The sequence below is a fragment of the Psittacula echo genome (assembly GCF_963264785.1).
Source record: "Psittacula echo genome assembly, chromosome: 27".
NCBI classification, from domain to species: domain Eukaryota; kingdom Metazoa; phylum Chordata; class Aves; order Psittaciformes; family Psittacidae; genus Psittacula; species Psittacula echo.
The window spans coordinates 974,776-990,067 of NC_137762.1; the positions used below are offsets into that span (position 1 = coordinate 974,776).

The 15,292-nt window shown below is 66.5% G+C and overlaps 3 protein-coding genes across 3 annotated transcripts; 1 reads left to right on the forward strand and 2 right to left on the reverse strand.

The window, feature by feature from the left end:
• Window positions 1-1,192: 1,192 nt before the first annotated feature.
• Window positions 1,193-3,805, reverse strand: PRPH (peripherin; the record flags this gene model as incomplete). Its single annotated transcript, XM_080635591.1, has 9 exons — window positions 1,193-1,240; window positions 1,348-1,418; window positions 1,538-1,587; window positions 1,811-2,031; window positions 2,107-2,232; window positions 2,310-2,465; window positions 2,556-2,651; window positions 2,824-2,884; window positions 3,441-3,805. 9 exons carry the CDS (start codon window positions 3,803-3,805, stop codon window positions 1,193-1,195), a joined length of 1,194 nt encoding a protein of 397 aa, XP_080491717.1.
• An 883-nt stretch (window positions 3,806-4,688) lies between these two features.
• LOC308230721 (tubulin alpha-1C chain) lies at window positions 4,689-6,613 on the reverse strand (the record flags this gene model as incomplete). Its single annotated transcript, XM_080635601.1, has 3 exons — window positions 6,414-6,613; window positions 6,194-6,342; window positions 4,689-5,663 (listed from the first exon to the last, which is right to left on the reverse strand). Exons 1-3 carry the CDS (start codon window positions 6,532-6,534, stop codon window positions 4,689-4,691), a joined length of 1,245 nt encoding a protein of 414 aa, XP_080491727.1. The 5' UTR covers window positions 6,535-6,613.
• A 4,514-nt stretch (window positions 6,614-11,127) lies between these two features.
• Window positions 11,128-14,201, forward strand: LOC308230707 (tubulin alpha-1A chain; the record flags this gene model as incomplete). Its single annotated transcript, XM_080635577.1, has 4 exons — window positions 11,128-11,186; window positions 12,182-12,404; window positions 12,476-12,624; window positions 13,221-14,201. The coding sequence occupies exons 1-4, from the start codon at window positions 11,184-11,186 to the stop codon at window positions 14,199-14,201; spliced, it is 1,356 nt and encodes a 451-aa protein (XP_080491703.1). The 5' UTR covers window positions 11,128-11,183.
• Between the last annotated feature and the right edge of the window lie 1,091 nt (window positions 14,202-15,292).

Consider the following 15,292-nt stretch of genomic DNA (forward strand, 5'->3'; position numbering starts at 1 on the left):
CTCCAAACCCAGCCCCGTCAGTGCTCCGTGTCCCCCTCCCCGCATGCAACACCCGCGGGTGGCATCGGGGTGTCCCGGTGCTGTCCCCATCCCCGCAGCTGATCGTGGGGCGTCATGACACCCCCCAATAAAGCACTCGGGGTTTGGATGTGCAGCGGCTGCCGCCACCTCCACCGGGGGGGTGACCTGGAGGGAACCTTTGGGGACACGACCCCCGGGGGGGGCGGCGGGCTGAGCCGCTGTGACGAGCTCCGCACAGATGGGGGGAACGCCTCGATGTCACCTTCCCCATCACCCCCCACGGAACACAGGGACAGCGACAGCCCCCAGAGGCTGGGTCACGCTGCGGACGCCCCGGAACCCCGCAGCCCGTATCCCCATCCCTGTCTCCGCATGGCATTGGGCCGGTGCTGCCACCGCCCGGCCGGCGCCCGCAGGACACGGGTAGGACCGGGGGTGGGGGGAGACCCCGGGAAGGGATGCCGGGGATGGGGGCTCACAGCACCGGACACTCCACACCGGGGGTTGGGGGAGCTGGGTTATCCCCTGCGCGACCGCATCGAACCGCGGCGGGTCGGGGGCTGCTGCCAAGGTGGGGGGAATCCTCTCCGGCACCCCCCGTACTCGCGGTCCCCGTTCTCGCCCCGGTCCCGTTTCACCGGGAGAGCGGCCCCTGTTTATAAACACCGCCAACGCCAATGAATCGCCCGGCGGCCCAGAACTGACCAATCAGTGGCGGCACCGACCGCAAGCACCCGCCTGGGATTGGTCGAGCGCCCAGTCCTCTCAGCGATAGGCTGATATCAGCCTATCAGGTCCAGGGAAGGGAAGACGCTGATTATAGAGAGGGGAGCAGAGCGCCAGGATGGGGGATTGTGAGACAGCGCCGCCTGGTGGTCTTGCACCAGCAACGCACCCCAGTAACGGTGAGAGCCCCGGGACCGCCCCGCACCTCCGCGCGTGACTCAGTCCCTCCGCGCCACAGCCTTTATTTGCGGGGGGGGCAGCCCCAGCGTCTCCCGGACCCTGCGACCCCCAGAGGCGGGGGGGGCACTCGGTGAACGTGAAATACAGACGAGGAGCGGGAGGGGGGACATAAATAGCAATGAATAAGGGGGGACACAAGGCACCGGATGCATCGCGCCTCTGGGATGGGGGGGGGCAGCCGGTGAAGCCCCCCCAGGACTCTCCATCACTGTCCCAGCTCCGCTCTCTGTCTGTGTGACTCCGTCACCACCTGCTGTGGGAGGACAAGGGGGGCTCAGGATGCAGATGGGGTCGACACCCCAGGTAGGGATGGCCCCAGAGAGTGGGAGCCCACTCATGCAGGGACAGGCCCCCCCGCACCTGCCCGTCCCGTGTCTCAATGGTTTTGATGAGCACCATCCTCCGAGTCGGGCTCTGCACAGGCTCCAGCACTGGGGGACACAGAAGCCATGAGTCCCCCCCCCGAGGCAGGGCACAGGGACCCACCTGCACCCTCATGGGGGAAAAGGACCCCCAAGGACACAATTGGGGCACCCCTGACCCTTCTCACCTGAGCTTCTCCCGCTGAAGGAGGTTGGAGGGTGCAGGGGGACAGTGATCCTGGGGGGGCAGAAAGGGGGTGAGGGGGTTGTGGGGTGTCACTGGTCACTGCTGAGTGACCCCATCACGGGCGGGCAGAGGGGAGCAGCTCCCCCATCCTCACCCCATCCCTTGGCCTTGCCGTTATCTCCAAGCTCCCGTGGGATGGGAGCTGCTTGTCCCCTGTGGAGCCCCCTCCTTCCCAGGAGATCCCATAGGAAAGTCAGTGGGGGGAGGCCCCCACCTGCTCTCCTCGCCCTCCAGCAGCTTGCGGTACGTGGCGATCTCGATGTCCAGAGCCATCTTGACGTTGAGCAGGTCCTGGTACTCGCGGAGGTGCCGCGCCATCTCCTCCTTGAGCTGCCGCAGCTCCTGCTCCAGATGCTCCACCACATCCCGGTAACTCCCGATTTCCTCCCCAAACTCAGCCTCCATCTCCCGCATCTGCCGCTGCAGCGCCTCGTTCTGCGTGGAATGAGGATGCGCTGCAGGGCCTGGGGCTGGGGTCCTCCCATAAGTGTCCCCCCGCCCGGGTCTCACCATGCTCTTCAGCCCATCCACCTCGCTGGTGAGGCTCTGGATCTGCCGCCGTGACTCGTTCATCTCCTGCTTGGCCAAGCGCAGCGCCTCCTGGTTGCGGTTGGCTGCATCCGAGAGGTCTGCGAACTGCAGCACCCACTGGGGGGGTCAGCGCTATTGAGGCGTCCCGGACCCCAATCAGAGCCCCCCCAGGGCCCGGGTACCTTGGACTTGTACCACTCCTCGGCCTCCTGCAGGTTCCTCACGGCGATGCTCTCATACTGGGTGCGGATCTCCCGCAGCGCCGCTGTCAGCTCCGGTTTGCAGAGCTCCACCGGCGGCGCTGGGCTCGGGGCGCTCACCTCCAGGTCCCGCAGTTCCTGGGGGTCACACGGGGGGTCACGATATGTCACGACACAGCTCATGGACCCTGCCCGTGTCCCCCATCCCGACCCAGGTCCCCATTGCACCTCCTCATGCAGCTTCCTGAGGAAGCCGATCTCATCCAGCAGCAGCTCCACCTTCCGCTCCAGCTCCAGGCGGGACAAGGTGGCATCGTCCACGTCCTGTAGGCACGGCCAGGATGAGTTGTGGGGCAGCAGGGAGTGGATGGGCACTCCCAGACTGCCCCGGGTCCCCCCTTTAATCCACATGGCCAGGGCCTTCACATGCGTGAGCAGCCTGGGGGTACACGGCATGGGGGGCACAGGGGAATGGGCACTGCATGAGCCCCCTCACCTTGCGGAACAGCACCAGGCTCTTCTCTGCATCCTCCCGCTTCTGGGTCTCATCCTCCAGCCTGGGGACAGCAGGAGGGGAACAAGGTGAGGACCTTCCTGCAGCCCCCACTCTGCAGGCACGTGGGGATGGAGGAGTCCCCAAGCCTGAGACAGGGCAGGACCTCCCCATCTTGCCCTGTCTCAGGGCCAAGACCCCACTGCAGCCCCCCAGGTCCCCTCGCTAGGCCATGCTCCTCCCCGAGGGTGGTTCAGCCCCTGCCTTGGGCCCATCTCCCACCTCAGTGCTTATCCCTGTCCACTCCCAGTGCCCCCCCTGTGCCCCACCCTTTGCAGCGCCCGAGCTCCCCATTCTTCTCAGTCTCTCCCAGTCCCCCCGGTTCCTTTTCCAGCCTCTCCCGGTCCTCCCCAGCACCCCACACATGTGGCACTCCCCTCCCTGCGGCCTTCAGTGCGTCCCCCTCCCAACACCCCCGGTTCTTCCCCATCCTGCTGCACGCCCCTGGGTACCCGGGGGCATCTCCCCGTGTCTTCTCCAGCGCATCCCTCATCCCAGTGCATCCCTCATCCCGGCGCATTCCTCATCCCGGCGCATCCGCGGCCCCGTCGCCCACCCACCGCTGCCGCAGGGCCGCCAGGTCAGCGGCCAACCCGTCTCGCTCGGTCTGGAGCCGGTCCCGGTCCCGGCCAAGGAGCTGCAGCCGCTCCCGGAGCCCCCGCAGCTCCCCCTGCACCAGCCCGGCCGTGCGGGGTGCGGCGGCGGCGGCGGCGCGGCCCAGGGCGGCTCGAAGGGCCCCGTTCTGCCGCTCCAGCGCCCGCACTCGCTCCAGGAAAGCGGCGAAACGATCGTTCAGGGCCGCCAACTCCTCCCGCTCCGCTCCCCGAGCCGCCGCCGCCTCCGCCAGCAGCCCCGGAGCCGCGCTGAGGGGCGGCGGCGCCCCGAAGGAGCGGCGCGGTGGGGGGGCGCGGCCGCCGCGGCTCATGCTGGTACCGGGAAGGCGGCGGTTCCCGGTACCGGCCGTTTATAGCGAGCGGCGGCTCCGCCCCGTCGGGGGGACCCGGGGGTGCGAGGGGAGGGGTCTCCCGGCCGGGGGCTGCGGGTGCTCCTCGGGGGTGGGATGGGGCAGGCAGAGGGGCCCGGCAGCAGCGGGAGCTGGGAGGAGAGGGGCCGGGAGGACCCCGAGTCACTGGGATGGAGGGAGAGGGTCGCCCTCCCAGGCCACAGCAAAGGGGTCGGGGAGCCCCGTGGGGTGAAGCCCCGGGGCTGGGGCTACCGCAGCTCAGCGGGTCCCATCCTGCACTATTTAGCAGGCCGTGTCCCTCCCCAGCAGCAGGGAGTGGGAGCCCTGGCATGTCCCCCCCTTTCTGAATGGGCAGCCATGATTCGGCTCTTCGGGATCTGCTCCCCCCCCCTCCCCAAGCCTTCCCTCTACAGGCAGCACTTATGGGAAGGGGTCAATGCCCTGCTCAGCACCGCACAAGAGAGCAGCCAGACACCACTTAGAGCACAGGGCACCTGCATTGGGTTGGATCCTGGCTGCGTTACAGGGCCCAAAGGAGGGAGTGATCCAGGGCTCTGCACCCCACCGAGTGACCCACTCTGTGACAAGGCCAAGAGCACAGAGAGGGAGACATGAACCCCTCTCAGGTGCAGGCAGCCCGGGAAGGCACAGCCAGCCCATGGCACAGGACTTAGCCAAGGTACACCCATGGCAAAGAACCACTCAAACTAGCCAGGACCCACCCCCCCCCCCCAGAGCATTCCACCTCCCTGGTCACTCCCAATGGACAATGAACAAAGCAAGAGTGAAAAGAGCATCTTTAATGATGAGCATCACAGTGTCACAGGCACAAGAGCCAAAGGCACTAATATTCCTCCCCTTCCTCCTCCCCTTCCACACTGTCAGCCCCCACCTCCTCGTAATCCTTCTCCAGCGCAGCCATGTCCTCCCGGGCCTCCGAGAACTCACCCTCCTCCATGCCCTCCCCCACGTACCAGTGCACAAAGGCTCTCTTGGCGTACATCAGGTCAAACTTGTGGTCCAGGCGGGCCCAGGCCTCGGCGATGGCCGTGGTGTTGCTCAGCATGCACACCGCGCGCTGCACCTTGGCCAGGTCCCCGCCAGGCACCACTGTCGGGGGCTGGTAGTTGATGCCCACCTTGAAGCCGGTGGGGCACCAGTCCACAAACTGGATGGTGCGCTTGGTCTTGATGGTGGCGATGGCGGCATTGACATCCTTGGGCACCACATCCCCACGGTACAGCAGGCAGCACGCCATGTACTTGCCATGCCGTGGGTCGCACTTCACCATCTGGTTGGCTGGCTCGAAGCAGGCGTTGGTGATCTCAGCCACGGTGAGTTGCTCGTGGTAAGCCTTCTCGGCTGAGATGACAGGGGCGTAGGTGGCCAGAGGGAAGTGGATGCGGGGGTACGGCACCAGGTTGGTCTGGAACTCCGTCAGGTCGACATTGAGGGCCCCATCGAAGCGCAGGGAGGCCGTGATGGAGGACACGATCTGGCTGATGAGGCGGTTGAGGTTGGTGTAGGTGGGCCTCTCGATGTCCAGGTTGCGGCGGCAGATGTCATAGATGGCCTCGTTGTCCACCATGAAGGCACAGTCGGAGTGCTCCAGGGTGGTGTGGGTGGTGAGGATGGAGTTGTAGGGCTCCACCACAGCCGTGGAGACCTGCGGGGCCGGGTAGATGGAGAACTCCAGCTTGGACTTCTTGCCATAGTCGACAGAGAGGCGCTCCATGAGCAGGGAGGTGAAGCCAGAGCCGGTGCCCCCCCCGAAGCTGTGGAAGACCAGGAAGCCCTGCAGCCCCGTGCACTGGTCAGCCTGTTGGGAGAGCCCCCAGCGGGGTCCAGAGTGGGTCAGCCATGGCTTTGGAGCCGTGTGCTCCCCCAGGATGGGTGCAGCAGGAGCCACCCGGCCCACACAAGCCCATGGGCTGCCAAGCTCTGGCTTTGATGTGCCTGGAGCTCCCGGAGCGGAGCCGGCGGCACTGCAGGTCAAGCCAGCCCCGGCGCCAGCCCCAGCGTGGGAACCCCAGGTTCAAAGAGCTGAGGCAGCCGCACCAGTCCAACCAGTGCTTCACCAGCACCCAAACTGGGGCTGCGAGGCCCCCCTTGCCCGGGGCATGGGGCTTCTCATCCTCCTCCCCACAGCTGGGCTCAAGAGGTGCGTCCCATGTGGGCACCAGAGACAGGCCAGACCTGTCCCACATACCTCAGGGCAGCTCCACCTCCTGTCCCAAAGTGCTGATGAGGTGAGAAGGACCCGTTGATCACCCCCCAGGGACAACGGCTTCCCTTTATCCTCAGCCACTTCTCCACCCTAGAAAGAAGCCCGCCCCATGGGATGCCCACCAGCTTGCGGATGCGATCGAGGACCAGGTCGATGATCTCCTTCCCGATGGTGTAGTGCCCACGGGCGTAGTTGTTGGCCGCATCCTCCTTGCCCGTGATGAGCTGCTCGGGGTGGAAGAGCTGCCGGTACGTCCCCGTGCGCACCTCATCTGCGGGGAGAGCCCGTTAGTGCCCGGTGGCCCGTGGAGCCCGGACCCCCCCGGCTCCAGCCCACACTCACCGATCACCGTGGGCTCCAGGTCCACGAAGACGGCGCGGGGCACGTGCTTGCCGGCGCCCGTCTCGCTGAAGAAGGTGTTGAAGGAGTCGTCCCCGCCGCCGATGGTCTTGTCGCTGGGCATCTGCCCGTCGGGCTGGATGCCGTGCTCCAGGCAGTACAGCTCCCAGCAGGCATTGCCGATCTGCACGCCCGCTTGGCCAACGTGGATGGAGATGCACTCGCGCTGCGGAGACACGGGGGACAGGCTCAGACCCCCCCCAGCTCCAACTGGGTTAATTCATACCCGCCGCTCCAAGAGAGGGGTTGGGATTCCTCAGGGTTATTCCCAGTCTTTACCATTCCCTATCTAGGCTGATATGGGGACAGTGACAACTTTACTGCCCTTTTTTCAGAGATCCCCATCACCCCCAGTTCAGGGGCACCCCTCGATTACAAAGGGGAATCCCCCTTTGCTCCAGCAGCGCTGATCCACAGGGATGGGAGCCCGGAACCCCTCCACGCCGCGGCTCAGGGGCAAGAGCAAACTCTCGGTAAACTCTCGGGTCTTTGAAGCGTTTCCCCACCGCAGCCACTGCCGAGTCCAGCCCCCCCCCCCCCCATCGCCCCACATATGAGGGGCTCTCCCTATCCCCAGCAGGGTATCCCGGCAGATTACACGCCGCTCCCCCCAGCACCCCGTTGGGACACGTTTCCCTTCCTAAGAACAGATGCATCCAGGTCCTGCGTTGGAGTCCGGGACACGCAGCGCGCCCAAGGCTGGGCCCCCCAACCCCCGCACCCTCAACACCCCACACCAGGGTCACACGGAGCCCTCTCTAGAGCATAAAAGTGCCCAGCAGCCCTACACAGTGTCCTGGGCACAGGAGACCCCTTCACCTCCCGGACACAGCTCCAAGTGCTACTGCGGACACTTGGGGGGTCCCGCACCCTCCCTGCCCTCACCATGGCCGCTCACTGCCCGAACCGCTACGGAGTCACCGAGGAAGGAGGCCGGGGGGGGCCCGGCGCGGCCCCCCCGTGATATACCGGAGCGGGGGGGGGGCGGGGGGCGGGACCACGGGAGGGGGCGTGGCATCGCATTTTCCCGCCTCCGCCACGCCGCTTCACTGTCTGGCCACGCCCTCTCGTCCCGCCTCTATTCTGATTGGCAGGTTCGAAAGCCGGCGGGGGTTGGGTGGGCGGTGACGTCAGCGGAGTGGAATGTGGAGGGCGGGAAACGCGGTGAGGGGCGGGGAGAGGGGCGGGGCTTGGTGGGGAGGAGGCTTTGGGGGGGCTTTGGGGTCATTTGGGGGGCTTTGGGGGGCTTTAGGGACGGGCGGGGCTGAGAGGGGCAGGAGCGGTCCCTGAGCCCTCCCGCCGCAGACCCGGGCTCCGCGCAGGGAGCGCCACGGCCCAGCCTGTGCTGGGGCCCCGGGTGGGGGTCCCGGTGCCGGGTTCTCCCCCCGCCCTCCCCGACCCCATTCCGGTGCCGTTCCTGTGGGAAGCCCCGCGGGCCCCCGCCGCGCCGGTTCCTGCTCCCGCTCCCGGCGCCGCGCGCGTTCCCCTGCCAGGCCCCGGGGCGGCTCCTCGGGGAGCGCAGTACGGGCGGGAGGGGTTGGACTCCCCCGGCCCTGCTCGGGGTTCCCAGGGCCGCAGCGTGGGGACACGGCAGCTCCGGAGACCCCCAGGCCTGGGTTGGAACCCGAGTGCTGCCCCCCTTGGTGTCCCCCCACAAAGGGACCCTGTTCCCACGTAGGGCTGGGGGGGGGGTGGACGATGTCCCCGAGGGACCCCAGGGAGGATCCCGGCATAGCCTGGGCACCCCAAATATGCCCCCACTCCTCAGGTCCCTTAATCCCCCCCATCCCCTGGGCTCCCCGGGGGACACCCCCCACTCCCTGCGCACATCCTCGCTGCTGGCACCCGCCTGGGGCCAGGGTACCTCTGCGACCCCCCCTCCCTGCGCCCCCAGAACCCCGCGAGTCCCCCCCACCCCATCTCCTGCTGGGTTCTGGGGGTGCTTTGGGGGAGGGCAGTGCGGGGACCCCCCCGCAGCGGGGTCTCTCTCGCCTCCCGCCGCCGCCGCCTTGCTCCTTTATTGCGGGTTTTGCCGCATTGCGGTGCTGCGCTGCTGCAGCCCCCTCCCCACGGCGGCGCGGTCGCACCCCCCCAACCCCCGGCTGCAGCCCCCCCGTCCTGCTCCCGGGTTGAGCCCCCTTTTTGCTGTGGCTCCCGCAGAGTTGGGGCTGCGCTGGGGGGGCACAGGGCACCCAACTGCCTGGACACCACTGTGCCCCCCCCCCCCGTGCCAGGAAACCAGGAGCCACCGGCACGCAAAGCCCCTCTCCGAGATGCCCAGCCCGGGGGGGGGCAGCATGGGCAGGGCTGTGGGCTCTGCGCGGCCCAAGAGGGATCCCCGGGGGCGCAACGGCCTGTCCCATGCCCAGCAGTGGACATGGCCGGGGGGGTACAACAATCGTCGCCAGGAGCCGCCGCGTTGCTACCAACAGTCAACAGAGCACAGGAGGCCGGGAAGTGCTCAGGGGGCCGGGAGCAGGGCCAGGCCCCCCCGGCCCGGCACACACTGGGGCTGGGTAGCTCCATGGCAGCCATGGCAGGGTGGGCATTGGGAAACCCCCGTGCCTGTGCATCCCCCCCAGCAGGCACTGGGGAGGTCCCAGAGATGGTGTCCCCCCCCAGCACAGCAGGGCCAGGCGGGGGGGCGTCTCCAGGCCTGTCTTCCCACACCCCCCACAGGCCCTGCGATGGGTACTGGGGAAGGGGAATGCGGGAGGAGGGGGGTCCCAGCCCATCTCTTAGCAACCGGTCTCCTAGCAACCCTGTCACCACGGTGGTTGCCTGGCAGCGGCCGGCATGGGGACAAGTGGCCCTCCATACCTAACGAGATGGGGGAGACACGGGGCCCCCCCGGCACCCAGAGCCCCACATCCCATACCCCACATCGCCCAGGAGGGGCTGAGCCACCGCCGCCCCATGGGGCATCCCCTGCCAGCCCACGGCTTGGGGTACACAATGGGCAGGGACCCCCCCAGCATGGACAGGGGTCCCCGGGGAGGGAGCTATTGGAGGGCCCCGAATCCCCAGGCCCTGGGGACACCATGGGGATGCACTGGGGATGTGCTGCCAGGTCCCACACCAGCGCTGGGGGCTCAGGGCCACGGGGAGACAAAGACATGAGGTGTTTCCCATGCAGGGATGGCCCCACTGTGGGTCAGGACTGGGGGGGGCCGAGCTGCTTTGGGCTTAGGGTGCCCCTAAAACCCGTTTGCTCCTGGTGGGAGCCGGATCTCCCGGTTCTCCTCTACTCCATGCAGGCAGGACCGCCCAGTCCTTTGTTCTGGTGGGCGATGCCCAAATCCTCACCCCTCTTTGTCTGCAGCCCCAGGGGCCCTGCTCCTGCCCCACTTCAACAGCACCCCAGAAGCACTGGGCTGGTGGGGGGGGGGGTGGCAGTGGGGATGTGGGGCTGGGACTGGGGATGAGGGAACCTGGAGCTGCAAAGAAAACTGCAGAATGTGGGAAGAGCAAAGAAGAATGGCATTTCCCACTGGGGGAGGCACCCTGGCAGCTCCATTGCAGCAGCTGGGGCCAGCCCTGAAGGTGGTGTGGGGTCATCCCTCTACAGAGACTGACCCCCCAAGCCTTCCCCCGCCCCAGCCACCATGGCCTTTGCAGGGACAGAAAGGAGGGGGCACCCCCTGAGGAGGGGAAAGGCCACGGCTGTGGGACTGGTGACTCAGGGGGACCACGCAGGGGCTGCAGCAGATGGAGGAGGGGCTGGAGGATGCATGTCCTGGTGTCCCCGCTGTGTCCCCATCCACCACCAGCTGCCGCAGAGCAGCTGCCCCCAGCCCCAAAACCCCACCTCAGGCCTTTGTCCCCCATGTGCCCTCAGTGTCTGCAGCCCCACGGCACTACCCATCCCCAGCTGCCTTCGGGAGGACCCTTTTTCCCCTGGATTGGGCCCCGCGGAGCTGGGTTCTGCTGCCTGAGCAGACAAAGAGGCACTGGAAGGGATGGGCACAGGCCAGACTGCAGCTAGGGCATCGGGCCATGGTGGAGACTGGGGCCAAGTGGTGGCTGGGAAGCAGGGCACTGGGACACGGCCAGGCCTAGGACAGCATCCCTGGGTTGGGGACAGCATCCCTGGGGATGGGGACAAGGCCACAACCGGGGATGTGGACCAAGGTGTGGCTAGGGATGGGGACCAAATGTGATGAGGATGGAGACAACAGCAAGGCTGGGGACAGGGCGGGTGGGTGACTGAGGATGTGGCTGGGAGCACAGACAGGAGCCAGGGCAGTGGCCGGATGAGGGGATGGTGGCACAGGCGGGGATGGGGACGGGTATGCGGGACCCGGGTGTGGCTGAGGATGGGGACAGAGATGTGACTGGGCGCCAGGCCTGTGGACACGGGAACGGTGGCACCACTGGGGCAGTGCGGAGGGACCGGGGCATGGCCGGGATCGACAGCTTGGCTGGGAACACGCACCGGGACCCGGCGGGGCCGGGGACAAGGACGAGGCTGGGCCCCGCAGCCCTCAGTCCCCCCCTTCCCCGCACCACCCGGCCTTTGTCTGCGGCTCCGGGGGGGCATTACCTCATCCCGGGCCGCGCCAATGGCCGCCGCCGCCGCCCCCCCCAGCCCCGCCGCCCGCCCCGCCCCTCCGGGCCCTATAAAGCCCCGCGTCGAGCCCCGCGCTCCACCGCGCCTCTTACATCGACCGCCTCAGCGTCGGGCTGTGAGACCGCCCCGGAGCGACCGCCACCATGGTGAGGGGAGGAACAGGGAGGGGAGGTCCGGTTCCAGTCTCTCGACGCCGCTGTTGTTCCCGGTGCCGGCCTCGCCACGCCCGGGATGAGCGGGATGAGGCCTTGGGTCCCGGGGCTGAGCCCGCACCGGGCGTGGCTCCCGTTACAGCGGGCAGGGGGGGATTGATGGGGGCTCAGCCCTGCGTGTGGGTCCCGTTAAACGGGGCTGGATGCGTCCTTCTCCTTTCCCAGGGCTCAGCACCGAGCCCGTCCTGGGCGTGGCTCCTATGAGAGTGGGCAGGATGGGACCCCCGGGACCAAGCCCTGAGCCTGCTCCGGGCACGATGCCCGTTAAACCGAGCAGGATGGGTCCCCGGTGCTGATCCAGGAGCCCGGAGTGGGCGTGGCTCCTGTTAAACCGGGCACGATGGGGCCCTGGGGCTGAGCCCGTACTGGGCGTGGCACCGGGTCAAAGAGGCAGGATCGGGCCCCCCGTTCCCGGTACCGAGCTGTGGTTCTGCACTGGGCGTGGCTCTCGTTAAACAGGGCAGGACAGACACCCCCCCCCGGTGCTGAGCCTGCTCTGGGCGTGGCCTCGGTTTAACGGTGCAGAATGAGTCCCCTTCGGGGGGGGCAGAGTGGGATGGTTCCCCCCTTCCCCAATGGGTGTTGCCCTGGCTTAACAGGGACCCTGGTGCTGAGGCCCTACCAGAGGCACTGCTGGGTCTCAGCAGGTTGTACAGGGCAGGATGAGACTCTGGGGCCCTTGTGTGGGGTCCCAGTTGCCTGGATCCGGATGAGCCCCGCAGTTCTGAGCTCCCCTTCCTTCCATGGGCACAGCCTCAGGTCCCTGGTTGAGCAGGATGGGACCGCAGGAGCTCAGGACCCAGAATAATACAGTGCCTCTGGGCAGGATCCAGGCTCCATCCAGGTTGCAGCATCCCCATGGGGCCCTTAGGGTGGGACAAAGCAGGGGAGGCAGGGGGGTGACACGTCCCCATGTCCTGTCCCCGCAGCGTGAGTGCATCTCCATCCACGTTGGCCAAGCGGGCGTGCAGATCGGCAATGCCTGCTGGGAGCTGTACTGCCTGGAGCACGGCATCCAGCCCGACGGGCAGATGCCCAGCGACAAGACCATCGGTGGCGGGGACGACTCCTTCAACACCTTCTTCAGCGAGACGGGCGCCGGCAAGCACGTGCCCCGCGCCGTCTTCGTGGACCTGGAGCCCACGGTGATCGGTGAGTGTGGGCTGGAGCTGGGGGGGTCCGGGCTCCACGGGCCACCGGGCACTAACGGGCTCTCCCCGCAGATGAGGTGCGCACGGGGACGTACCGGCAGCTCTTCCACCCCGAGCAGCTCATCACGGGCAAGGAGGATGCGGCCAACAACTACGCCCGTGGGCACTACACCATCGGGAAGGAGATCATCGACCTGGTCCTTGATCGTATCCGCAAGCTGGTAGGAGCGAGGGGGAGGTTGCAGGGAGCGAGTTGAGGACAAAGCCGCAGTTCTCCGTCTCGGAGCAGCCGGGCTGGCTTTAGCTTTAATGTATTAATGAATGTTAATCCTGTTGTGCAGTGGCTGCCATTGGCCGCAGCACGATGCGGCGCAGCGGGGAGCTGGAGTGGCTCCACAGCGCCGCAGCCCCAGGGCGGTGCTGAGCTCTGCAATTCCCTCTTTGTTCCCACTTGGCTCTGGCCATGGCTGAGTCCAGCTGTGTGCAGCTGGGGATGGGCGTCCCGGTGACGGCCCCGGCTCGGACCGGTCCTGCCTGGAGCAAAGCGGTTGTGCTGAGCCTGGTGCTGGGCCCCAGTGCCCAAACATCTTCCTACAAGTTGCTTTTGCCCACTCTTCCCCCACCTTGGGCTTCCCTGAGAGATTCACCACTCCTATGAGTCAGTGACCAACAGATGGGTCAGGGCCACCCTGTCATTCACCCCGGTGACTTCTGCTCTGGGAAGCCCCCAGATGTCCTCAGGGGCCCACGGAGTTGAAGGAGCAACTTCTGCTGTTGCCTGGACTAAACATGCCCTCCCCTTGTCTCTCCTCACCAGGCTGACCAGTGCACGGGGCTGCAGGGCTTCCTGGTCTTCCACAGCTTCGGGGGGGGCACCGGCTCTGGCTTCACCTCCCTGCTCATGGAGCGCCTCTCTGTCGACTATGGCAAGAAGTCCAAGCTGGAGTTCTCCATCTACCCGGCCCCGCAGGTCTCCACGGCTGTGGTGGAGCCCTACAACTCCATCCTCACCACCCACACCACCCTGGAGCACTCCGACTGTGCCTTCATGGTGGACAACGAGGCCATCTATGACATCTGCCGCCGCAACCTGGACATCGAGAGGCCCACCTACACCAACCTGAACCGGTTGATAGGCCAGATCGTGTCCTCCATCACAGCCTCCCTGCGCTTCGATGGGGCCCTCAATGTCGACCTGACGGAGTTCCAGACCAACCTGGTGCCGTACCCCCGCATCCACTTCCCTCTGGCCACCTACGCCCCTGTCATCTCAGCCGAGAAGGCTTACCATGAGCAGCTGTCAGTGGCTGAGATCACCAACGCCTGCTTCGAGCCGGCCAACCAGATGGTGAAGTGCGACCCACGGCATGGCAAGTACATGGCGTGCTGCCTGCTGTACCGTGGGGATGTGGTGCCCAAGGATGTCAATGCCGCCATCGCCACCATCAAGACCAAGCGCACCATCCAGTTTGTGGACTGGTGCCCCACCGGCTTCAAGGTGGGCATCAACTACCAGCCCCCGACAGTGGTGCCTGGCGGGGACCTGGCCAAGGTGCAGCGCGCGGTGTGCATGCTGAGCAACACCACGGCCATCGCCGAGGCCTGGGCCCGCCTGGACCACAAGTTTGACCTGATGTACGCCAAGAGAGCCTTTGTGCACTGGTACGTGGGGGAGGGCATGGAGGAGGGTGAGTTCTCGGAGGCCCGGGAGGACATGGCTGCGCTGGAGAAGGATTACGAGGAGGTGGGGGTGGATTCTGTGGAAGGGGAGGGAGAGGAGGAAGGGGAGGAATACTGAACTCCCCCAAGGGTGCTGCTCTACAGGGAACATAACCTAGTCGAAGGCCCTCAGGGCTGTAGCAGTGTGTTTGCCGCGGTCTGTCCTGTCAATGGTCTGTGCTTCAATGGAAAAGTTTGTTCCGGACCCACCCGTCCTCTCCTGTGGGTCTGAATAAAAAGCATTCCCTGTCTTATCCTGGCTCTGGTGTCTTTACTCTCTGCTGTCCCTGATGACTCCCCATAGTATTGTGGTCTCTGCACCCCAGGTCTCCATGTGGTTCCTGAGCCCAGCCCTGTGCTCCCCAAACTCATCTTCCCCCAGCCCGTCCTGCCCTGGACTGGACAGTGCCTCTCACATATTACCCTTTCTATTTCTCCCCATCTCTATTAAGTGCTGGGGGGGTTGTTGAGGACCAGGTGCAAAGCGAACACATGGGGGCTGGTTTAACTCCTCCCGAAGGGGGGAGCTGACTTCCCCCCCCCGTTTTGGCAGAAATCTGGGGGGGCTCCTGCCTGTTCTGTGCAGGCAGGGGAGGGGCTGCCTTGTCCCTTGAGGTGTGGGTTCTACTGCCCAACACCCCTGCTCCGGCTGAGTGGTGCCCTCATCTTCCTGGGTGGCTGGAGATGGATGCCTGCAAGCCCTCCCCGTGATGTGTCCTGGGGTCCCTGTGTCCCTTATGGCAGGGTGAGACAGCCCTGGCTTAGCTGAGAGCTGGTCCCAGCCCCTGGGAGGGGGAATGTCAGAGCAGCCCCTCTTCCCCTGTGGCTCCAGTCAGGGCTAAATAATGAAGGGGAAGCTGAACACAGTCAAACCCGAGTGGGTGCTGGGGGGGGCACCCTGGCACCCCCCGGGCCTGAACCAACCCCTCCAGTGCGGTGGCCATGAGCGCTACTGGGACCGGCTCTTCCGGGGCACCGCCTCGGCATCACCCGGTGCCGAGCGGACCCCAGACCCCATCCGGTACCCCCGCACGGAGAGCGGCCCCCGGTGTCCCCAGAGATTCCCCACCCCCTCCGGTGCATCCCGGCGGGAGCGGCCGCGCTGCTTCCCGGGAAGGCAAATGGCGGGAGCCACATCACCCGCTGCAATGCGGATGCTGCCGCCGCGCC